Source organism: Hippoglossus stenolepis, chromosome 6, assembly GCF_022539355.2.
Source record: "Hippoglossus stenolepis isolate QCI-W04-F060 chromosome 6, HSTE1.2, whole genome shotgun sequence".
Taxonomy (NCBI): Eukaryota; Metazoa; Chordata; class Actinopteri; order Pleuronectiformes; family Pleuronectidae; genus Hippoglossus; species Hippoglossus stenolepis.
This window is the reverse complement of record NC_061488.1, coordinates 778,581-803,580: the sequence shown is the minus strand read 5'-3', so window position 1 is coordinate 803,580 and position 25,000 is coordinate 778,581. Positions and strand designations below refer to the sequence as shown.

General features: G+C 44.2%; 2 protein-coding genes across 2 annotated transcripts in view; both read right to left on the bottom strand.

The window, feature by feature from the left end:
• Nucleotides 1-2,846: 2,846 nt before the first annotated feature.
• On the bottom strand, nt 2,847-15,160 carry ptk6b (PTK6 protein tyrosine kinase 6b). The gene is made up of 9 exons (XM_047340138.1): nt 15,122-15,160; nt 10,363-10,907; nt 7,470-7,591; nt 6,714-6,874; nt 6,156-6,321; nt 5,757-5,918; nt 5,331-5,512; nt 5,102-5,255; nt 2,847-4,771 (listed from the first exon to the last, which is right to left on the bottom strand). Exons 1-9 carry the CDS (start codon nt 15,158-15,160, stop codon nt 4,590-4,592), a joined length of 1,713 nt encoding a protein of 570 aa, XP_047196094.1. The 3' UTR covers nt 2,847-4,589.
• The window catches only part of srms (src-related kinase lacking C-terminal regulatory tyrosine and N-terminal myristylation sites), a 19,638-nt gene continuing 8,713 nt past the window's right edge, over nt 14,076-25,000 (bottom strand). Inside the window, exons 4-8 of the mRNA XM_035160239.2 lie at nt 22,668-22,815; nt 21,397-21,555; nt 16,955-17,136; nt 15,825-15,981; nt 14,076-15,472 (exon numbers count right to left, since the gene is read on the bottom strand). Of these exons, the coding sequence (XP_035016130.1) occupies nt 15,273-15,472; nt 15,825-15,981; nt 16,955-17,136; nt 21,397-21,555; nt 22,668-22,815 (846 nt within the window). The 3' untranslated portion in view covers nt 14,076-15,272. The remainder of the gene's footprint in view (nt 15,473-15,824; nt 15,982-16,954; nt 17,137-21,396; nt 21,556-22,667; nt 22,816-25,000) is intronic.

Sequence of the window (25,000 nt, the reverse complement as noted above, 5' to 3'; positions counted from 1 at the left end):
TCAGATTAACACGTCCAGATCTCATCTAAACACTGACCTTCACTGGAGCCTGAACGAAACAAGTGAAGAGTTCTCCAGATGAAACCGACAGAGGTTTCTGGAAATATTAGATCATGTGCACAGTTTGTTCTAAATGTTCTACAGACTGAAATCAGACCTTTTATGAACATGAACCTGTTGAACTGTTTCTTCCATCAGGGCTGAAGTTCAGACCTGTGACTTCTTCTGGTTTGGTCTGTTTCAACCCAGTCGGCCTCCACAGAGCTGGACTGGTCCTCAGCAGCGTTTTAAACCTAATCTGCAGTATTATCATGTTTTCATGAGAGAAGGGGGGGGGGCACTCGCTCCCTGGGAACACTGCTCCAGTTTCCAACCTCCAGCTGCTCGGTACAGTCCACTTCCTGCTGAGTTACACACTTTGCTCTGCAGCCTGACTAATGACGTGAATAACAAGACGATGATGTCAGAGTGACGACGTCGTGGAAGAGACAGAATGTGCAGGATGAAGCTGAAGTCTTGTGACCTCAGAGGAAACTTCCAGTTCTGCAGGATTACGTCCGACACAATCTGTGTTTACACTCAAAGTCTGCTGCTGCCTCAGGATCTACTTTAACGAAGCTCTAACCCTGGAGCAGGTCACGTGGGACCTTGATACCGTGATGTCAGCTCTTATCCAGGAGGCTTCATCTCTGGACGGTGGGAGGACGTGTGGACGTGTCGTCCATCTTTGTTTACCGGCTCGACTCGTGCACTCAGTGTTTTCTCTTCTTATTCACGAGCTCTTTCAGTTTGAGACTCGTGGATTTCACGTTCAGATGAAGAAATGCCTCCACCGAAAAAACCTGTCATCAAATAACTCATTGAAACCAAAGAAACACTTGAACAAACATCAGTGTAAGAACAACTACCTGAAATAGATATAATATATTTAACGTCCACTTTGAATTTGTTTTTAGATTTGTTCAATTTGTTAAATCTTGACGCTGTGAGGTTGTTTTCGAGGAAGTGTTTTTAGAGGAAGTGAAGATGAGCCGTGTCACGCGTGTGAGGCAGGATCCGACATGTAGAGGACACGGTGTGGATGATGAACACGATCAGCTGGGAAACAGGAGCAGCAGGTTGTTCTGTTTCCATGTGATTCGTTCTTTAGAGTTGTGTCATTGGGAAAGTGTCGTCTTCTATATTTGGCCTCAGCTGTAAAAGGTTGTGTTGTGTCCTCAGGTGAACTTTCTTTAACTTCAACTCGTGCAGATAATGATGAACTCGATAAACCAGGTTTGAAATGAGCAGTTAGAAGGAGAGTTTACCCAAAATACTAAGAATCTGCAGCGCGGGAAAGAGGTCGGTGATCTAGTCTGTACAAAGGTGAGTGTGAGTGAAGGTGACGGAACCTGGACCTGGCAGAAGAGGAGAGACTCTGGTTGTGAGACACAAACTGGAAAACAGTCCTGATGACAAACACAATCACACGTGGACATTCTCACTGAACTGGTGTGAATGTCACTTTGGAGTTTATCAGGTTATTAACTTTAGGAGCTGATCGGTCAGGTTTCCCTCGGAACTCGAACCAAACAACGTGTTGATGAACTGTATCTTAAAGAAGATATGTGTCATCATATATGTTCACAATCACACGCACGGTCCTACAGAAACATCCAGAAGGAATGTCGGCCATGTTTTCTTGTTTTCACTGAGAGCAGCGAGTCGGTCTCGTGACTCAGCCTGAACCAAACACAAACCTCTGTGTCCTGAACGTGGACATATCTCCTCCATGTTTCCACTGGTGCAAAACAAACTGCAGCGGAGGTTTCCTCCCTGGAACCGAGTCCCTGGAACTTACAGATTCCAGATCAGGTGTTAAACGTCTATAAATAGAACCTGGAAGATGTTAGAAATGTTCCATCAAGCTTCAGATGTTGCATTGTAACATGTTCCTCTAGTTTGAGATGGAATTACATTCAGCTTCTCATTTCCCCAGACTGTGTATTCAGCCTGAGTGTGTGTGCATGGGTGTGTGTTTGCTTTGGATGGCGCTTGGCGAAGGATCCAGGCAGCTGTCCCGGGGGGAGCGGGTTCAACCTGCGGGCCTGAGGGCCTGAGGGCGGGAACACCACAGCTACTGGGCCGTGCTAAACCACTGGTCCGGGTGGTTTCCTGCCTCCTAGACCGTGTGTGTGTGAGTGTGTGTGTGTGTGTGTGTGTGTGTGTGTGTGTGTGTGTGTGTGTGTGTGTGTGTGTGTGTGTGTGTGTGTGTGTGTGTGTGTGTGTGTGTGTGTGTGTGTGTGTGTGTGTGTGTGTTTACAGTGAGTTTTAGGTTTATAGAATTTGGATTTGGGACAAACCAACATGATTTTTTATCTCAGGACTTAGTTTGTGTTATATTTTGCTGTTGTGCGTCGAGAGGTTTTGTAAAACTAAACTTAAACGTCTGTCGAGGTAACGTCAGGATGTGACTGTATTTCTGCCTGTCGTCCATTAACGGGGAGGGAACTGGGTTAACTGGGTTAACTGGGCGACATGATTGAAGGACGGGGAGTCACGTATAGCACATCAGCTAACACACACACACACACACACACACACACACACACACACCGTTTCATGCACCTTGTCCTGGCATTGACCTAAGACACCTCAGTGAGACGTTTGTGTATGTGACACATTTCAAGTATGTGTGTGTGTGTGTGTGTGTGAATACACATCAGGGTGTTTGGTATCCAGTGTGTACACCACACACACACACACACACACACACACACACACACACACACACACACAGTGTCCTTAATGAAATCCCAAATGAAAAACATCATAACAATAAGGAAAATGATGAAGAAGTAATGAGATGATTTATAGACTTTTTAAATAATTTCACATGAAAATGTCATAAAAACAGTCAAATAAAAACAGGAAGTCTTTTCACAACAAGCAGCTTGTAACATCCTGTCCGCACCAGGCTCAACGTGATTGGTCGGTGTTCATGTTCATGTTCACATCACAGTTTACTTTATTGTGTTAAAGGATCAGTAACCTGATGCTGATTGGTTGTCATCTAAGGTTAGAAAGACGTTTCTGATAAATACTTTAATTTCTTAAGGACATTACAAAAAGAAAAAAGTGTCTTTGCTTGAATCAAGACGACTTGTTTCCACAGCTTGACGGATCATTGTTCCTGGTTGAACAGTTTTAACATCAAAGATTTAGAGAAACTGTTAAATACTGAAAGTTTAACATGAAAGTCAAGTTCAGTCAACGTTGAGCTGTGCTGCCCCCCACTGGACAAAGATGAATATTGCCGCTTCTGACAGGTGCTGAGTAGAAATAAAACTTTGGTTCAAGCCACGAAAGTTTGTTGATTGATTGTTAAAAGCATGAAGTTACTAATAATTTGAAATGATTAGTTTGAGTCTGACACTTCCTCCAGCATCTCAGAAACTTCTGATCATATCACATGACCTTCAGCAGATGACCTGGTCGTCATGGAAATGATGGAAGTTCAGATTCCTCAGAGCTGCTCATCGACTTAATGATCAAACTTCTGTTCAAGTTGTTTCGTCAAGTTTCCAGACTTTGCAATAAGCATTTGTCAATATTCACGTTAAGAAACTGCAAAAATAGATTTTTTATTTAGAAGAAATTAGAAGAACTTTACTTTCTTATAATTAAAGTTTCAAGAAGACTTTCTGACACTGCAGATTTATCTAACATGAATCACTTCATTTAGAAAACCTGGGCTGTATTTAATATAGATTTACAGTTATAGATTAATCTGCAGATTGTCGTCTCCATTAACTGATTCACTTTGAAAAACGCTCATTACAAAGTAAAAGCTGATGTTTTATTTTCATGGTCCTCTTTAGCTCCGGATGGAAACTAACAGGTTTCAGTCTTCGATCACATGAGACTCAATAAACCTGGAACTTCTCAGTTTGCTTCTAAAAAAACGAACACAAATTATTAATTGATCATAAACAAGTTTGTTTTCTTATAGTTTCGGCTCTAAGGAAATAATAATCAGTTGAATAATGGAAAAGAAATTATAAAATGTGAACTGAATAAAAACTATTAGTCTTTGAGGTCGCTTTATAGAAGCCTATATATATATATATATATATATAGTGGTGTCCAAATGTTTTGTGACGTTTTCTATTTCACTTATTGTTTCCCATAATGCATCATGACAAATGGTGCACAGCCGATGCATTATCTCCCATCATGCATTGCACTCCACTTACAACCAACATGTTTTTTACCTTAAAGTATAAATACTATGTGTAAATAAACATTTGAACTGTGGGGTTTTCCACTGGCCGAGGTTGTTGTTGTTGTTGTTGTTGTTGTTGATCACAATCCTGCACAACGACGTCATTATGACCCGAAAGTGTTTCCTCATCTTCCCCCGATGAGCTCACTTTATAGTCACTACACAGTGAAGTGTGGAATACTGAGTGAGTGGGTGATTGTGTTCTTTTACTTCCTGGTGTTTAAATAATCGTCCTCGGTGACGAGTCCGCCGCTCCGTGTCCGTGGCGCTGTGCGTGCACCGCAGGAGGGCGGAGGAGGGCGGAGGAGGGCGGAGGAGGGCGGAGTCACCCCATCTCGTACGAGCTGCCGTCCAGCTGCGGCTTCAGGGACTTGAAATGCGGCCGCTCGTTGGGCTCGTGGCACCAACACTGCATCATGATGCCGTACAGAAGGTCGGGGCACTTGGCGGGAGCAGGCATCCTGTAACCTTTAGTGACCTGCTGGAACACTTCCTGATTACTGAAGGCTGTGGGCAGAGAGGGAGGGAGGAGGAGGGAGAGAGGGAGAGAGAGGGAGAGAGAAGAGGGAGAGAGAGAGAGAGAGAGAGAGAGAGTGGAAGTGGTGAAGTGAGGATTCATGTTTGTTTCCCACTCAAACATCTGTACATTCACCTGCAGACTTTCTGCTGAACCACAAACGTTTAAATACATTTACTTTCACTTCCTTTAACATTTTTACTGCAAAACTCACTTTCCAGCACCGAAGAGGTTTTTAAATGATCAGAGTGAGAAATGATAAACTGTAGTGTGGTTACAGAAGCACCACGAATCCCTTGAGTTACAGTGGTGGACCAGACCTGGGTAAGGAACGCCTCCGTACGTGATGATCTCATAGAGCAAGACGCCGAAAGACCAGACGTCCGACTTGTTGGAGAACTTCCCGTGGCTGATGGCCTCGGGAGCGCACCACTTGTAGGGAATCTTCTTATCCTCTGAGATGTAGAACGGCTCCTGGATGAAACAAACCTTTTAATGATCTATTCCTGTATTTATTTCATCGGGTGCATTTCCTCCCTCCCTCCGCACCTTGATCACTCGGGCCAGACCGAAGTCGGCCACCTTACAGATGTAGTCGCCTCCCACCAGCACGTTTCGAGCCGCCAGATCTCTGTGGATGCTGTTCTGCTCCTCCAGGTACGACATCCCATCAGCCACCTGGGCCCCCATGTCAATGAGCGCCGCGGCGTCCTGCAGCGCCCCCTCTGGGCCTGAGGCGGACACGAAGAAACGCAGAGGAAAGAACACGCACAAAGATTTAGACTCAAAACAAAGAAGCACGTAGTGAAGAGGCCTGAGATGAGCACAAGAAGAAGAAACTGTCATCTATTGCAAAGATCTAGTATTGAACGGATCGTTGATGTCGACTTTATCGCCACCTACTGGCCCGGCGTGCCTGGAGATATTTAGTAAAACGAAGGTCGTGTGGTCAGAGATGTTTTTAAAAGGTTTAACCTCTGAGGAACGTGAGCAGGCTGCCTTTCTCCATCAGCTCGGTGATGATGTAATACGGAGACGACGCCGTGCACACAGCGAACAGAGAGATGAGGTGACGGTGACGGAGACTCTTCAGGATCTGAACCTCCCTCTGAAACTCCCGGTGGTTCAACTCCGTGTCTGGAGACGGAGGGTGGAGGAGAGGAAGACAGAGCGAGACGGAGAGAGAGGAAATGACCATTTAATAACTATGTCAGACTAAATAAAGAAACAAACTGATTTTTAATAAATCTACAGAGAGTCAAAGCTGATGAGAAGCAGAAGGTTCATATTATGGAATTTAAGATTTAGATCATTTAATGATGCTGTAGGTTTCGGTGCCAAAGTCGACCTTCGTGAGCCGAGAGGAGAAAGTACCACTCTTGATGATCTTGATGGCGACGTTGATGTGGTTTTTCCAGCGTCCTCGGTACACGTCAGCGAAGTACCCCGTCCCCAGCTCCTCCTCCAGGGTGAACTGCTCCTGCGGCAGCTCCCACTCGTCCACTGTGAAGTGGTTCAGGTCTGGGGTGTCGGGTTTCTTCTGATGGAGGAACACAGAACACACAATCCCATTAAAATATATACTTATGCAGGGTTTTATAACATTAACACGTCAAGAATCTCAAAAAGCACCATTTGTTTCAAAAGTGTCAATCAAGAGTCAGTCTCAGCTGTCAATCAAGACGTCTCCGCTCATTTGGATATCATCAAACTGATCAGAAACACGAACACTTGAACAAACGTCAGCTTCTCACACATTCAGACCAAAGAGGACCAGCGGATCTGTTCTGAACCCCCACAACCGATCACAGCCTCCACCTTCATGACCGTAGGGTTTATGAGGGTTCCTAATAAACTGACCACTGACTTCATTTCACTGAATGTGCCCTCAGGGGGAGCAACAAGACCACGAGGAACAGAAAGGAGTCGTACTCTCCTGCAGAGGGTTCCCAGGCGCCCCGTGTTGACGAGGCTGTTGGAGCCGTAGTGCGTCACCAGCTCCACCAGGGAGCTGAAGCTCTGGGTCGGCTCCACGGAGAACACGTCTGCTGCTTGGTGGATTCTGAAGTGCTTCACTCGACTGCTTGACCTCACTGCAGAGACACACACACACACACACACACACACACACACACACACACACACACACACACACACACACACACACCACACACACACACACACACACAGACACACACACACACAAGACACACACACACACACACACACACACACACACACACACACACACACACACACACACACACACACACACACACACACACACAATTAATAATTAATGGTCTTCTATTGTATTTTTAAACACTTTTTATACATCTATTAAAAGTAATAATATATTTAGCTTCTTTTTATGTGTTGTATTATAATACACATATTTCTTTAAAGCTTTGTATTTTATAGTCTTGCCGATGTATTTTATGAATATTTGTTGTTGTTGTCGTAGTTCGTATCCAAGGGAAACAACCACACTTTGATTTATGTAGAATGAAACAAATGAACCATGTTAATCTGGAGCTTTGCTGAAGCTGATATTCGGATGCTGTCGTTGGAAAGAGCTCAAATCTTTGTTCTGAGATTTATATCCAGACATTTGCTTCCCAGTTTCTCCCTCTGGTGGAACTCTGGACTCAGTCCACTAACGGGACACTTGTCCACCACTTGTCTTGCCTGAGAGAACATATCCCACGTTGTCTTTCTCGCTCTGGCGGATGAGGAAGGACCCGTCTTCGTTTCCTGCTCCCTGCAGATGACCCTGAGCCTCGAAGCGGTTCATTTTACCAAAAAACCATCTGGATCGATCAGGAAGAAGATGAGTCAGAGTAGAAAGGAAGTGGATGTACTCAGACTTCAAATCTGAAACAATCAGATGATGTGTGAATATATCTTGAAGTCATCAAATATGAACACATGAATATTTCCTTGTCAAATCTTCATAACATCTGGAAAACAGAGAAATCGATTTGAGACAAGCTTCTGTTTAAATCCGTCTCTCATGAAAGATCAAAGCTCTTTATGAGACGTCTGACAGAAGAAGACGTTTGTTTGATGTTGTGAGGACTTTGTCTCCTGCTGTAAACTGGAATCTTTCAAACCTGTCATCAGGTCACAGAAGTATCTGAAGCTGACGTGTGAGTCCTGCGCTCGGCGTAGTCTGAGTCAAAGTGAACTGAGCTGACAGCACGTTTCCATGGAAACAGTGAGCGGCGACAGTCACGTGATGTGAAGATAACACATGATGACGTGTGGTGTCGAACAATGTTGTGGAGCCAGAAGTGACAGATTCTGCAGTGACGTCGCTGGTTTGTCACAGGAAACGTTCAGCAGAGAAATGAGCCACGTTATCTCCGTCTGCACCTTGTGTATAAGTACTACGGTATTTCTGCACTATGTGTATAAATACTACTGTATTCAAATAAATTCAGCTCATTCTAATGACTTGATTCTACTTTAGTAAAATGTCCTGCTGGAGTTTTTCAGAACTGACGAGTCGTGTTTGTTCAGTTTATTTCACTCATGTTTTTTTAATGTGAAATAAATTCTTAATTTACCCAGAGTTCATTGCGGTCAGTCTCACATGTCCATGAAGGACACAGCTTGGTGTCATAGATGAATATTAATTTCAGTTTGAGTCAAACCAGAAACAGACTTTACTCTCGGTAACTTCCTGTAATCAGACGTTTTAATTGGCTGAACATCTGCAACAGACTCAGGTTTTGGATTTTGCTGATTTTAGTGTTTGAGGTGACGATAAACTGAAGAGATGCAAAACATTTGAAGATTAAATAATATCGATGAATATATGATATAATATCAATTCAATTAAAACAGTTTATTGTAAAAAATAACTGAAACAACAGGATCACAGGTGGAACAAAACATTTACCAGGTAAACTGTGATTTCTTTTATTTATCTGTGTTTTAATTTGATGACAAAAAGCTTTAATATCATTCAGCAATAAAAAGAGAAACTCTACAATAAGAAACTACATTTTATTTATAATCACATCTCTGCAGCACCTGCACGTTGCACACTTCCCTTTCTGCTGAAGCCATAAACTGAGAGATAGAGAAGAAGTGCTGTCTGTCTGTCTGTCTGTCTGTCTGTCTGTCTGTCTGTCTGTCTGTCTGTCTGTCTGTCTGTCTGTCTCTCTCTCTCTCTCTCTCTCTCTCTCTCTCTCTCTCTCTCTCTCTCTCTCTCTCTCTCTCTCTCTCTCTCTCTCTCTCTCTCTCTCTCTCTCTCTCTCTCTCTCTCTCTGTGTGTGTGTGTGTGTGTGTTTGTTTGCTGTAACGATGGATGAGTTTAGTTTTGATCTGTGACAAACTCCGTTGAACATGTTTCCTAGTTATTGTGAAGAGTTGGAAAATACAGATTCACATGTTTGATCAAGTCAAAATCTGATTCATTTGTAATGATGTAGAAATTTAATATTGTGCAAAATACAAGTCCAACCAGTCGCACTGCAATCCTGTCATGTGACACACGCCGAGGATGGGCGACACATTGTGTGTCACCTGTCAACTACTGCTTAAAGGGGACATAGCATGTCCATTTGACCACAAGTTGATATGGTTCCTTGGGGTCTTAATGAAATGTCTGTAACATACTTTGGTCAAAATACCACAAGGATCATATAAAACAGCCTTTTTACCCTGTATAAAACAGCCCTCCACAGAGTGACCTGTTTTGAGTGCCTGTTCCTTTAAATCCCCAGAGTGTTTGGGTTGGTAGACGTGAGCCAGATACCCACATTAACCTGTAGAAGCACGAACAAAGTGGAATTTGCATGCTATGTCCCCTTTAAGTTCTGTGAGGTCACGTTTGCATCGGAGCAGAGGTTTTAACGTGTTCATGCACAAGTTCCACGTTTTGTAAGTTAGGAAATAAAAGAGTTGAGCTCAAACACTGTGGAACAGTAAGTTTATAAAGTGTGAGGAAAGTTGCACTTGTACCGAACCACATGGTAAAGGGACCATGGAGCAGGTGGTGTGTCGTGGCTGCAGCTGGAGGCCGAGCCGTCTGATGAACTGACACCAAACACAAACACTGACATTTTCTGTCGTCACGCTCGTGCTGCTGCTCTTTGGAACACGTGGTTCCCCTTCTACACTTCTGTAGAATCAAAGAAATGTATTTTATAGACGTGTTAACCAGGAGCTGCAGTGAAGCTGGAGGAAGTCTCCCCCTGAGTTCACTGTTTAAGACTCGAAACCTAGAAACTCATATTTCAGACCTGAAGTAAAGACTGCAGGAGAAGCTGAATTCACAGGGAATACTAAATTAGTTTCAGCTCTTTTTAAAATGTGTTTTATAAATGTGTAAAGTTTTGACGCCACATTGAAACTTTGAGGAGGTTTTGATATTTTCTAGAAACGTTTTTAACCCCAGACAGATTCTATATGAATATTCAGCAGACTGGTTCATGTGGCTGCAGCTGGTTATAGTAAGAAGTTAAATGATTAAAACAGTTTAACGCATCCAACTATTAATTATCTACAGAGAAGAGTCATCTGAAACGAGTGAGGGACCCTCGAGTCTCTGCAGCTTCGAGGAAACACTCACGGTTGCAGCTTCAGGGACTCGGCTCGGACCAGGTAGTTGTTGGGGACGATCCCGGATTCCAGGACGCGCCCGTTCGGGTCCATCTTGCGCGCGGTCCACCAGTCCCCGCTGCGGCTCGTGACGCGGAACAGGTCCCCCCCCAGGAAGCTCAGCTCGTCCTCGTGCCGGGCCTCGAAGGGCCACACCGCCGTGTACAGGGAGCTGCTGTCAGACCCTGTCTCCTGCGGTGCGGTCTCCTCACCTCCTCCTCCTCCTCCTCCTTCTCCAGCTGAGGGCTTCTTCTCTCCGGAGCTCCTCTGCCATAGTGTTTCCAGACATGGACAAGCTCTGCGCAGACACTCGCCCATAGATGACCATGAATGGCCCCTGTCCACCTGTCTGTCCCCCTGTCTGTCCACCTGTGTGTTCCCTGTGTGTCCCTGTCTGTCCACCTGTCCGTCCTCCTGTCTGTCCACCAGTATGTCCCCCTGTCTCTCCCCCTGTCTGTCCCCCTGTCGGACAGGTGGAGGATGGAGGAGTCCTCGGGATGTCTTCCGGACAAACAGCTACAGTTTCTCCTGCGAGTAAAGAGCTGACAACTTCCGTCCACGGCTCAAATACCAGGAGTGAGAACCGCCCTGCTGTGACGCATCATCATCATCATCATCATCATCATCATCATCATCATCATCGTTTTTACATGACTGGTAAACTATTAGGTAAAACTGAATGAAATGAATATTATAACTATTAATAAACTGAACTTATTGAACTTGTTTTCAGAAACACGGTCACAAAGTGTTTCACAGACATAAAAGCAGAAATACTTCATTCAAGAGACAATGAATAGAAACAAAAAAACATTTAAACAAAGAAAATGTAGAAGTTGAAACTGAAAATACATTTTTAAAAGAGGACACTGAGGTGACTTGTCTTATTGACAGAGGGTTAAAGATAATACTGTGAGATGATATTAATGAGAATTATGTTGCACTTTTCAAAACAAAGTTACAATGTTCTTCATTAATATATAATTAAATATATATATTTACAGTTAAAAATAAAAACTCTTGCATATTGACACAGAGCTTGTTATGGTTATGGTTCCACTCCACTAACCTGGGGGCCTCAGACAAAAAGACACTTAGCTTTGGTTCCATATTCGATGAAGAATCAATCAATTAAAGCGACAGGATGAAGAATCACACTCAGCTACACTCCGACTCCCCCTACAGGTGGGGAGTGACTGTCGCAAATATGAGTACACAGCTGTACACAGCTGCACACAGCTGGTCCACATCTGCCCTGAACCCTTCAGCCTCTTTTATCTCTCCAGTGAAACATGCTCTGATATTCTCTCTTGTTCGGTTTCTCACTTTCTCTCTTCCTCTTCATCACCGTCCTCTTCAGTTTGTTCTGTGTCTCATGACGTCCACACTGAGGATAAAGAGCTAGTTGCCTCTCATAGTTAGCAGTTAGCAGTTAGCAGTTATAGCAGCTAGCTGCTAAGTATTACAGATGAGGTCTGAAACTTCCCCCTCGGACTCTTCTACTGCGGATTAACAGCATCGTCACCTTTTACAGGTTTTCCAGCGTCACATTGAAATGATGTGATTCTGTGATGAACTCAGGATCATCTCCACGATCTTATCTACATCATGATCTAGTTTCATCTTATTAAACTTTGTAAGAACATGTCAGACAACAGACGTTATGATAGAAAAGCACAGACACGCTTTAAAACAATACTTAAAATACTTTATTCTTTGCACTACTGGTGTTTGGTACCTGATGGCCGACAGCCGCAAACACAAAAGTCAGTCTTGTGATTTGGTGATTATGGCTCAAGTTTCCTGAACTTGGCTTTGTCTTCTGTGAATGTCGTGCATAAAAAGACCAAAGTTGCATTGTTCTTAAATCGCATTGCATTGCAACACTGGTGGTGAACAAATCCCAGTTCTGCTCCTTGGAACTGAGTCTGATTTACTCTGCACATCGTTTTGGTCATTTTGGTAGTTTTTATTGTCCATGTTGTATAGTTAGTTATAGACGTGTGTAAACATAAGCACTCCAGTTGTAACTCGTGGGCCTGTAGAAGAGCTTTAATAACTTAAGGCCTGTACATGTGGCACTGTGGCCCAGTGGCACCGCGGCAGCATCAATCCAGTGATCATAAAAACAATTCCCACACTAAACATGTAGCTAAACCTTCTCAAATCCCTGTAATAGACGGTGGGCTGAAGAAAATACTTAATGCTTGTGGTTAACAACAAGACAACAGAGTGAAGCCATGCTCGGGCCCCAGAGACAACTGGGGGGGGGGGAATCAGGAGAAATCCTGTTTGGGCCCCGTTTTAAATCCGGTGCAAAGCTGGAGTGTTTTTCCTCAGGTGGACTCGGGCGTCGTCTTCCTGTCCGGAGCTCACATGCACGTGTTGGTCTAGTGATGTCATGTTGTGGATCGTTGCTCGAGGCGATCGCACCTCTGACTAAACTCTGCTGTGAAGTATTTTCCTGTTATTTTAAAGCTGCGCTGTCAGACACACACTCGTTACACACACACAATCTGCTCAGGAAGTTCTCCACCGGTCGAAAACACTTTCAATCTGCAGCATTGTCCATGTGCGAGCCCACAGGGCTGTTCAATGGACGAGGCTCTCTGATTGGTTGATTGCATGTCACGCCTACAACACACCCACGATTGATACGAGATTCAGGATCAGCACTTAAAGCTTCTGGTGCAGGGACCTTCTGTTTCCCACCATTAGAGAGCGAACAGGGATTTGGACTAAATGCATTTAGATCGTGAAACTAGAGCCCTTTGACTTTGATCGTTACCACTAGTTGGACAGATAACTTGTCCTGAAGGTGGCGCTACAGTGTCTGTTTCTGGGTTTATCCTGTGAACACAGAGGCCACGTTGAACTTCTCAGTCGAAACCTTTTCTACTTGATCAGTGCTGACGTGCAAGATACGCTACATGTTTTCAGTGTGGCACAATGCTAATAGTTTGAATGTATGCTAGTTAGCATGCTAACACTTGCATGCATGTTAGCATTAAAGCTAGTCAGGACACCTCATGTGTGAAGCTGCTGTTCATCTGTCAGAATTGAAAGTATTTAATTACCTCTACAATTATTGTAAATACTGTGAATAAACATGGACGACATGACGGCTCCCAAAGGTGAAGCCAAAACATCTGGATCGCCCCCTGGTGTCTGGCTGCAGTATAGCTCATAAACTCCTCCTCCTCCATGTTAGCATGAGGAGGTGGATTCAAAGTGAAAAAGAAAAGATTCTCAAAGATGTTTCTGTCGTTTCAGGTCGTTCTCATCTCACTGACGTTTGTTCAAGTGTTTCTGATCAGTTTGGTTTTTATTAGTTATTTGACGATATAGAAAGAGGCGGAGACGTCATGATTGACAGCTGAGACTGACTCCTGATTGGTCGAGTGTGGTTATGGAGCTCGACACCTCGACACCACATCGTGATCACTGCTGCAGACTCTGACTTCACGTGACGTCACATTTCCAGAATATTTTGGCTTCACCTTTTTCCAGTCTCTGGTCAGATTAAGCCACTGACAGATTAGCTCTGACGGTGGCTAAGCTAACACGACCGTGCCTGTTGTTAAAGCAGAGGGACGAGAGCCGAGCTTCTCATCTAACCGTCGTCGAGAGGTTGTAAAAGCAGATTTCCCAAAAAATATTGAAATATCCCCAAAACAAAACATGCATGTTACATGTGCATTTAATAAGTGATTACCTTCACCAAGGAGGAGATTCATTCATCTGTGTTTGTTGGTTTGTCAGCAGGATCACAGAAAAGCTACCGGACGGGTTTACACCAAACTGGGTGGAAGGATGTTGGATGTGTCAGATCAGGATCAGGAGGCAGATCCAGGAAGTTCTTCTTTACAATGTTTTCATTTGTGTTCACGTCTCAGAGAATAACTCATGGATCTGCTGGGCCTTGGTGGAGGTTTGCACACTCAAACATTCTGGTTCTACAATGATCTACTACACACATTCGACTTCTTCTTCTGTGAACCTGAGACTTTGTTAAGCATCAAAACAATTCTTTAAAGAGATTTGAAGAATTTTCTAAAAACACATTGAAATGTTTCCGCTTTAGAGTCAGATGATCCTTCTACAAAATTCCTCGAAGCGTTTTCACTGATTTCTCAGAGAATCATTGATCGATCTCCATGAAGACACATGTTCGGAGGACTGATGTGTCTGAATGTGTGTAGAGTCCCTGTCCTCATCCCTCCTGACGGATAAGAGACTGAATCCTTTTAACCTCCAGACCTGAGGGTCTGAGAAAACTCAAAGATCACCAACGCCTGGATTCATCGTCCGGTTCTGGTGAAGGTTGGTATTCTTCCTCTGGGACGTCCCAGCACCAGGCCCCAGCATGGCTTCAAACCCAGCAGGCGGCTCATTATTGCACATAACCTCAATTTTAGAACTGGCTTTTCAATCAGAAGACAGGTGATTAGTTAAAGTCCTGACCTGTGACTTCACAACATTTCATGTGTGCATACACAGACATGGCACGTACACAAGTAATAAAATATCATTTAGAAAACACCGAAGGGTAAAAAATTCAAAGCAGCTGCTGCTGTGACTGTGCTGCGGGTGTGAAGGAGTGAACTCAGTCTCCTGACTGTTAAACATGAAGAATTCCTCCTTCACCCTGTGTCTGGTGAGATGAGCCGAGCAGCCTCTCGTCACGTCTCACCTCAGTCTCTGGTGCTCTGACGCTCAAATACATTTACCCTGTTGTGGACGTGTGTGGCATTAAAAACATCCTTCATGTTCCTAGTCCATCCGTCTGTCGAGGACCAGTTTGCAGAGGATTTGCTGTTGCACCAGTTTACATCCTCTCATCGTCCCTTTGTCCCTCTGTGTCCCTCTGTGTCCCTCTCTCTATACCTCTATAGTCTTGAAATATATCCGGGCATAGATTGAGTCCAGCTGGCTGTGCAGGGCGTGGAAGGAGGGTCTCTGGGACGGCTCAGCGGCCCAGCAGTCCATCATGATACGGTAAATATTCTGAGGACAGCGGGTTGGACAGGGCAGCCGGAATCCAGAGGACAGCAGATCCAACACCTCCTTGTTGTTTTTTCCTGAAGCAGATACAAACATGAGCATGAGCCACTAACCACTACTACGAGTCAAGATGTTCCATTATCTCTAAACTACAGACACTTCAAATCCATTTCAATCAAAAATCTGGAAAAGACCAAAGTCACTGAAATGTGTCTTATTGTGTTTCTGTGTCTTCATGTGAGGATCCTGCTTCCAGTAAAACATGTAACAGGGTTTCACACTAAACATATAAGAACCAAAACTATACAGAGATAAAGAATAAGAATAAAATATATTACGAATATTCTATTCTATACATATATTAAATGTACATTAAACTGTGCAGTGTACATATACGAGTGAGAAGCAGTACAAGACTTGATGCTGTACCTTCATAAGGCATTTTGCCACGTGACATCATCTCGTACAGCAAAACGCCAAACGACCAAACGTCTGATTTGACAGAGAACCGCTGGTAAATCGCCGCCTCCGGCGCCGTCCAGCGCACGGGGATCTTTGTGTTCCTGCTCGCTGTATAAACACTGTCCTGTGGAGACGGACAGGGAATCAGGGGTTTCACAGGAGGAACATTAACACTTTGCCCTGGTCCCCCAGCAGCCAGCGTTTCTTCTCATTTGTCCCCTGATCACCTGGGACAGTCGATTCACTTCATTTGTGTTAAAACGTTTCCTCTGGTGTCACATTAGATCACCGGAGACATTATCTCATCCCTGTTGTGTGTAAATATCAAACGAGCTGCGTGTCAACAGGACATTTTCATTCTCAGGAACATCAACACAAAACCACTGTCACATTTCATGCTTCTGTAATAAAAAATATATGAAATCATTTTTATATTAATATCGTTGAGCTCTGATCTGAACAGATTCCATGATGTAAACACTCAAAGCTCAGGTTCCTGTTCTCTGCTCGCTCATATTTTATAGTCACAGGGAGGAAGTGTCTAATTCCAGAAAGCTTTCTGATTGGACGCAGAATGAGTAAATGTCCCTGAATGAAGAACGAGTCATCAATGTGTTCTAATGTTTTACAGGAAGAGAAAAGGAAAAGATTTAGATGTGAAACACGAAGATGTTGAGATAAATGAAGATTGAACACCTGGAACCTGATTTTTAACATGTGATGCCACAAACATCCAGATCATATACTAAAGTACATTTCAACAGAAACACGATGTATAAAAAGTCTCATTCTTTAACTTCTGATAAAAACTAGATAAATGAGTGCATTTCTTACTGAGGAGACTTTTTAAGTAGATGGTATAAAACCTGGAGCTGAAAGCAGCTTCATGGAGTCGGATGTATTTACAGTCAATATCTTTGTATTGAGGTGATTCATGTTTAAATGTCACACAGAACATCTGAGTCGTCTCTTTCTAAATTGATAATAAAGTCTTGGAAGCTCTGTATGAAATATTTCATTATTATTAATATGATCATAAATCCCTTTAAAACGAGACTGAACCGATCGTCTCTTACAAAGACCCGCCTCCCTCTTACCTTAATAATCCGAGCCAGTCCGAAGTCGGCCACCTTGCAGACCAGGTCGTCCCCCACCAGGACGTTCCTGGCCGCCAGGTCCCTGTGGACGATGTTCCTGTCCTCCAGGTAGGCCATGCCCTCTGCGATCTGACTGCCCATGTAGATGAGGTGAGCGGACGTCAGCACCTGACCTTCAGCAGCTGAGGACACACAGGGCGAGCAGAGTTTTACAGCCGAGCAGGGACGTGTTCGTGACACCTCCATGTTTCTTATTTAACAAAACTGCGTTCGAGGGAAGAGTTATCGCAGAATAAGACTCGTCTGTAAGAAGTGACGTCTATTGCAGGAAGTGCTTCTCTCTTTATACTCAAATACACACTTGTATTGTTTTATTAAATTACATTAAAGTGCCGTCAAACTTAAAGAAAGAATTCACCGTTGGAAGGATGAAGCCTCCTAATAAAACTTGAGTCTCTAAATAGAAATTGGTGCCTCAGGAGAAAAGGACTCTGACCACTTCTTTATCTCTTACTCTCTCCCACTATCTCAAGCTGACAACCCGACCACATCTACAGACTCTGTACCTGTCCGTCACAACATCCGCTCCCTTCTTCCTTTTCTCACCCATCTTATCAACACTTCCCTGTCAACTGGCTGTTTCCCTAACTCTCTGAAGGAGGCAAGAGTAAACCCTCTCCTGAAGAAACCCCCCCTCGACCCGTCTGAAGTAAACCACTACAGACCTGTCTCTCTTCTTCCCTTTGTTTCCACAGCTCTGAGCGAGCGATCTTTAATCAACTCTCCTCCCATCTCCACCACAACAACCTTCTGGACCCTCACCAGTCTGGTTTCAAGGCCACTCGACTGAGACGGTCCTCCTTGCTGTCTCTGAGCAGCTTCACACTGCTAGAGCCGCCTCTCTCTCCTCTGTCCTCATCCTTCTAGACCTCTCTGCTGCATTTGACCCAGTGAACCACCAGATCCTTATTCCCCCTCAGGACCTGGGTGTCTCAGGCTCTGCTCTCTCCCTGCTCTCATCCTACCTCAACGACCACACTTACCAGGTAACTTGGAGAGGATCTGTGTCTGAACCTTGTCCTCTCACTACTGGGGTCCCTCAAGGTTCCGTCCTGGGTCCCCTCCTCTTCTCTCTGTACACCAACTCTCTCATTCACTCACATGACTTTTCCTACCACAGCTACGCTGATGACACCCAACTAATCCTCTCGTTTCCTCAATCTGAAACACAGGTAGCAGCACGAATCTCTGACTGACTGACATCTCTCAGTGGATGTCTGCACACCACCTGACCAATCAACCTTGACAAGACTGAACTAGTTTTCCTTCAATGGAAAGGAACCTGGGTGTGACACTCGACAGTCATCTCTCCCTCACTGCCAACATTACTGTAACAACCTGTTCCTGTAGATCCATGCTGCACAACATCAGGAGAACACGCCCCCTTCTCACTCAGGGGGTGGTGCAGGTTCTGGTCCAGGATCTGGTCCAGGCCCTGGTCCAGGCCCTGGTCATCTCACGCCTAGACTACTGGCCCCCCCCCCTCCTGGCAGGTCTACCTGCTGCTGCCCTCCGACCTCTGCAGCTCATCCAGGAAGCAGCAGCTCCACTGGTCTTTAACCTGAGTTCACTCACACCACTCCGCTCCTTCACTGGTTACCAGTAGCTGCCCGCATCCGTTTCAAAACTCTAGTACTTGGTACCGTGCTGTGAACGGATCGGGTCCAGTCTAAATCCAGGACATGGTCAAACGTTACACCCCAGCCCGTTCACTCCGATCTGCTTCGGCCAATCGGCTTGTTGCTCCCTCACTGTGAGGGACAGCTGTCACTCAACAACATCACGACTGTTTCCTGTCCTGGCTCCTAAACGGTGGAACCAGCTCCACGTGGACATCAGGACAGAAAGTTTACACATCTTCCGCCGCAAACTCAAAACACATCTCTTCCGACTACACCTTGAATACATTTTAAAACTAACAGTTTAGTAGCACTTACATGTCACTTACTCATAGCACTTTGTAGTTTAGCTTTTTTGAAGAAATTGTACTTTCTTGATTCTTGTTGTTCTGGGTTTGTTCCTCATGGTTGATGCACTTGTGAGTCGCTTTGGATAAAAGTGTCAGCTCAATGAAAATGTAATGTAAAAATGTAAATACTACAACACCCAGAATGCAGCGGGCTCCCAGGCCTCTCTCCAATTGGATGCTTGACCTGAGCTACACATGCTAGTTTGAGCTCGTAGGACTAAGGAGGAGCTTGTCAGCATCTGTTACAGTATGTTGTGTTTTTAGTTGACGTGTTCCCGAGTGTGAAGAGCGAGAAGGAACCGACTGAGCCACCGTCAGCTTCTAGTAAAGAATCCTGATCAGAGAACATTTCAAACCAGCACAGAACCAAACACTGTAGAAGCTGAACATAGAACCGTTCTGTTGGTTCTAGGTCTTCACAGTCAGCTGTTTGTTCTCTGGTACGTTGCAACACTTCAACTTAACTCAGTCACTTAGTGATAAAGAATCTCAGAGCTTCTCTCATGAAGCTCAAGAGGAGCGACTGCAGATCAGCACGTGGACTTCACATTGACAGGAAGTGGAAACATGTGAATGACAACAGAAGCAGTTCTGCTGTTTTCTTTGTTTCACAGGATCACGAAGAATGAGGAGAAAAGAGGATTATTGAATAAAGTCAACATTTTAATTTCCATCTGTGTGTGAAGGCTCCAGCCAACAGTGTGTGGGAGGCAGATATGTACAACACCAACACACACACACACACACACACACACACACACACACACACACACACACACACACACACACACACACACACACACACACACACACACACACACACACACACACACACACACACACACACACACACACACACCTCGTGATTAGAGTCTTTAGTTGGAGCAACATTTCTCTGCCAGGACGCAGATTATAATTCCTTTTGCTTTGGATTGAATGTGAAGAGATTTAACGTCATTTGACCTAAATACGTTTTCAGAAAAATGTCTGAGCGAAGGACTTGAATTCTCAAACCTAAGATAAGGAAACTGAACCTTCTGTTCTAAAACCTCCTTAAAGCTACAGCAGAGAAAATAAACAAGGATACCAGATTTACTGAAGGGACGACTGGACTCGACTCCTGTGCCTCTTCCGTTCTGGACTTCATCAACACCAACAGTGTCACCACCCTCACACGAATCACTACATCCCCCAACCAGAAGCCATGGATGAACAGAGAGGTCCGCCTGCTGCTGAAGGCACGAGACACTGCTTCCAGATCAGGTGATGCTCAGGCCTACAGTTCATCCAGGGCTGACCTGAAGAGGGGCATCAAGAAGGCCACACGCTAAGGAGGAGCACTTCAAGAACAACTCCGACCCCAGACGCATGTGGCAAGGCATCCAGGCCATAACGGACTTCAAACCCACCAACACCACCCCCCCAAAACAGCTTTTATGCTCGCTTTGACAGGGACAACCAGGAGGCGGCCATCAAGGCTCTCCACAGACCACCAGCCCCTCACACTGTCCTCCACCGACGTGTGTGCTGCACTGAGCAGGATCCATGCACGTAAGGCTGCTGGCCCTGATGGCATCCCGGGCTCCGGGCCTGTGCTGGGCAGCTAGCTGAGGTCTTCACTGACACATTCAACCTGTCACTGGCCCAAGCAGCTGTCCCCCACGTGCTAATTATATCATACCATACCTTTTAACTTACTCTGTATACAATATTACTACTACCTCATTCACTTCATTTCTCCTTTTTATCTCTACCACCACTTATACTTACACCTGCACTTTATATACACTTATCATATCTACACTACCTACCTCTATTGCTGCTAGTCTTGTTAGTCAATACTGTTCATATTCCATATCTATTTCTTACTGTACATATCTTATTTATTTACATATTCCACTTTTCATATGCACACACTCTGCACTTTTACTGCTTTTCTTTGCACTTCTGGTTAGATGCTAAACTGCATTTCGTTGTCTCAGTACTTTGTGTACTCTGTGCAATGACAATAAAGTTGAATCTAATCTAAAAGAATTCTCTTAACTGTGTGTCTGTGTCTGTGGTGTGTCTGTGTGTGTGTGTGTGTGTGTGTGTGTGTGTGTGTGTGTGTGTGTGTGTGTGTGTGTCTGTGTGTGTGTGTCTGTGTGTGTGTCTGTGTGTGTGTGTGTGTGTGTCTCTGTGTGTCTCTGTGTGTGTGTGTGTGTGTGTGTGTGTGTGTGTGTGTGTGTGTGTGTGTGTGTGTGTGTGTGTGTGTGTGTGTGTGTGGTGTGTGTGTGTGTGTGTGTGTGTGTCTGTGTGTGTGTGTGTGTGTGTGTGTGTGTGTGTGTGTGTGTGTGTGTGTGTGTGTGTGTGTGGGTGTGTGTGTGTGTGTGTGTGTCTGTGTGTCTGTGTGTGTGTGTGTGTGAGCACTCACAGGCGAGGTAGGACTTGAGGCTCCCTTTGCTCATGAGCTCGGTCACGATGTAGACCGGCTCTCCTCTGGAGCACATGGCCAGCAGCTGGATCAGCTTGGGGTGATGGAGGCTCTTCAGCGCCTGAACCTCCTTCACGAACTCGTCCTGCTTCGTGTCCTCTGAACCGCGGCGAGGAGGAGAAACACAAACCGGCGTTAATGTGAATAGTTTACAGACATCGTGCGTCTCCAAAATGTCCTCAGAGTTACAGTCTGGGATTTGAACCCGTATGTTTGCATCGGTTCTTTCTTTCTGTCGATCAGTGGAACGTGAACCAATCAGCAGCAGCGTCCCACCAGCGTTTGAACGCACGTGAACGCTCGTGCACTCACAATCCAAACAGACCAGGAACTCTCTGCACTCTGTTCCCGTCATCACGTTCTTCTCCTTCCTGTCATCACTCCATCAGTTTATTTTTAGCTTTCACCTCAGAGCTTCCTGAACCAACAACATTCTTCTTCCACCTGTCGGCGTCACAGAAGATCAAACACGTTCCTGATGTCCGGAGACGACTCTTCTGTTTACAGGACAGAACTAACCATTGTGACGTAATTCAGTTATAAGACGGTGACTCAGGACCAAGACATCCTGTTTCCTCTGTGCACCTGAAGTGACACGCCCACGCCAGCGCGCTCACTCGGCCTCAGAGACGCAGTGAACGTGAACAAGTCAAGGTTTTTATAGTTAAACTGTTCCATCATTAAAAGAGTCCATCTGAATATAATCTCATTTACATGTTTTCTCACTGCGTGTCTGACAGTTTTGTTCTTTCAGGTGAAACCTTGAGGAATCAAACCTCGGCCACAGCGAACAGGAAACAAGTGAAGAAGTGTGTGAGCACATATGTTGGGCTCCAGCACATTATTGTGTTTGGGGCTTTATGAGAACCCACAATGCATTCTGTTAAGAAACAACACACGTAGATTGTGTTTTATCTCCAGATAGAACACAATCTTCAGAATCCATTCCCCCACCAGGGTCTGTCCCTGTAGTTTGTGTGTTACAGTTCCACGACCTCGATGGAAGCACGAGACGACGCCCGGAGAAGAACTCGTTAAACGCTCCAGGAGGTTTTATCTCTTTAACACTGAGACGTTTTTGATGTTCTCACCGATTTCTCAGAGACTACCTCCTGGATGATGAGAACCAGACCTTTCTCAGAGGCCTGATGTGAGTGTGTGTGACCTGACGCAGCTGGATCGAGGTCCAGGGACAGTCGGTGCAGTCGTACCTTGTTTGAGCATCTTGATGGCCACCTTCTTGTTCTCCGTGGTCCACTGAGCCTCCCACACCTCCCCGAAGTGTCCCTCTCCCAGCTTCTTGTGGAGCTTGAACTCCTCTCGAGGTCGTTCCCACGGCTCCATGTCGAAGAGCTCCCGCTGCACAGAGACGACAGAGTGAGACAACTACTGGAAACGTCCCAGTATCACGACACACAGACGAGGCTGCAGATACTGGTATTTAACCATCATGTGACACTATTCAGAACTAGTGTGGTTTTAAACTGGATGTTTGGAAACTCCCAGTTTGGCCTCATTTGAAATGTTAATTTCCAGATGAAGTCACGTGAGAGAAGCTGATTTTACATGTTAGAAACTTGACGGTGGCAAAGGAAACGTGCAACAGTCAAGTTTCTAACACTGAAGAATCCTAAACATTGTGTCATCAGTTTAACTTCAACAGATTCAAAGTGCTGCGACAAGTTGGACCCTGAGAAGATCCACGAGCTGCTCAGTTAAACATTATTAGAGTTATTTCATTATTCGAACCGCTGGGAGGAGCCAAACTGGAAACTGGTGTTTAATCAGGCCGAAGGTGTAAAATCTGCTAAATCAGGTTTTTATTTAAAATAAATTACATCATTAAAATGAAAAACCAACTCATCGTCTAGACTTTTAAAACATTTTCTTTCCTCAGCACTTTTTCTGACTTAATGTGCTGATATTTTTCTTTAATGCTGCTTCTGACATTTTATTTTATTCTCAGGATCCTTGAAAATATAATGAAAATCAAGTTCTTTTTTTATTTGCCTCCGGATGCAAAACGTGGATCAAATCTTCCTTTGCAGATAAATCTCATCTCACTTCATCTCATTGCAGAAACATGAGGAATGATGGGAAAGCTTTTCAAGTTTAAATCATTTTTTACTATTTCTATTTCTTATTAATTTTTCTTTCCAGTTTGATGAACGTGCAGATTTTAAATCAGCAGCATTGTTTGAGGTCAGTGAAAGAATGAATGAAAAAAGATGAATGAATGAACAAATGATTTCATTTATTTGCATTATTAATCAGCTGCTACAAACGATTTTCTTCTAATAATCAAATGAAATGAACAGACCAATGAAATGATTGAATAATAAAACATGATTGAAATAAATATAAAACTTATACATGACTCAGAAATAAAATAAAGTACAAATCAGGTTAAGTTTAAAAAAAACTGTTTACAAAGTGTCTCTGTTTTTAATTTGCTTAAACACGAGAATAAATAAATTCAGCTTTAGTTTTTCTTTGCTGAAGCTTCAACAAAAGTTTGTACAAAACAAACTGAACCAAACTGAAATGGATTTTCTGTTTGAACCTGTTTCCACATCATCAGGACAAATGATGGAAACATGAAGATTTGTTTAATGCGTCTTATTCAAAATGTCGTCTGTCTTCAGTGAAAGTCCCGAAAGTCTCAGATAGTTTTGGACTCGAGCTTCACGAACGTCCACAGACGGTTTCTCGGCTGTTTGTTGAACAGAACCAATCCACTTCTAGAAGCTGGAAGCGAAACGAGGACACAAACTGAGTCTCATCACTTTTTATTGACCGCTTCTCGGTTTAATCTCGGGAAACGAGAGCGAGCGCCAAGTCGATAAGAAGAGATTGAAAAAGCCGTTAGGAGCCGTTTTAACGTCCGGACATTAAACTGCTGGAACATTTAAAGACGTCTTAATGTCTCGTTTTCTAATTGATGACAACAGAGCTTTAAAATGTACATTTCTTAAATCACACATCATGAAATGTAAAGGTTGCACTTATATTATAACATTAATTATAATGTTAGCTGTTTCTGACTATGTGTTAAAGTTGTGAAATAGTTTTTAGGTACAAAAATCTATGAAATAAAGAAAAATGGATGAAAATTGAAACTAAATAAAAAAATGTGTAAATGTTCCTCTCGCTCTCAGCTCAGTTTGTGTTTGTGAGTGTTGATGAGAAACAACCTAATGCACATAACCTTGCACGTGTGATTTGTGTATGAACTGTGTTTGCATGATGGAAATATGAACATCGCTACAGCACGTGTGTAAATTCAACACATGAAGCAGATGTCCTGTTTCCATCTTGCTGCTGCTTCTTCTTCTTCAGCTGTGCCTCAGTGGACGCAGCCTCAGCAGAAACGTCCCATGTCTTCATGTCTTCATGTCTCCTGCAGCGCTCTCCTCTCCTTCCACTTCCTGTCACAGTTTGTAAATCCCCCTTCGCTACGAGGAACGACCTCCTCAGAGCCGCAGCCCGGACGGTAAAGACTTGGATCGTTTCTCACGTTCAGCGTTTACTCTTTTCTTTGTGG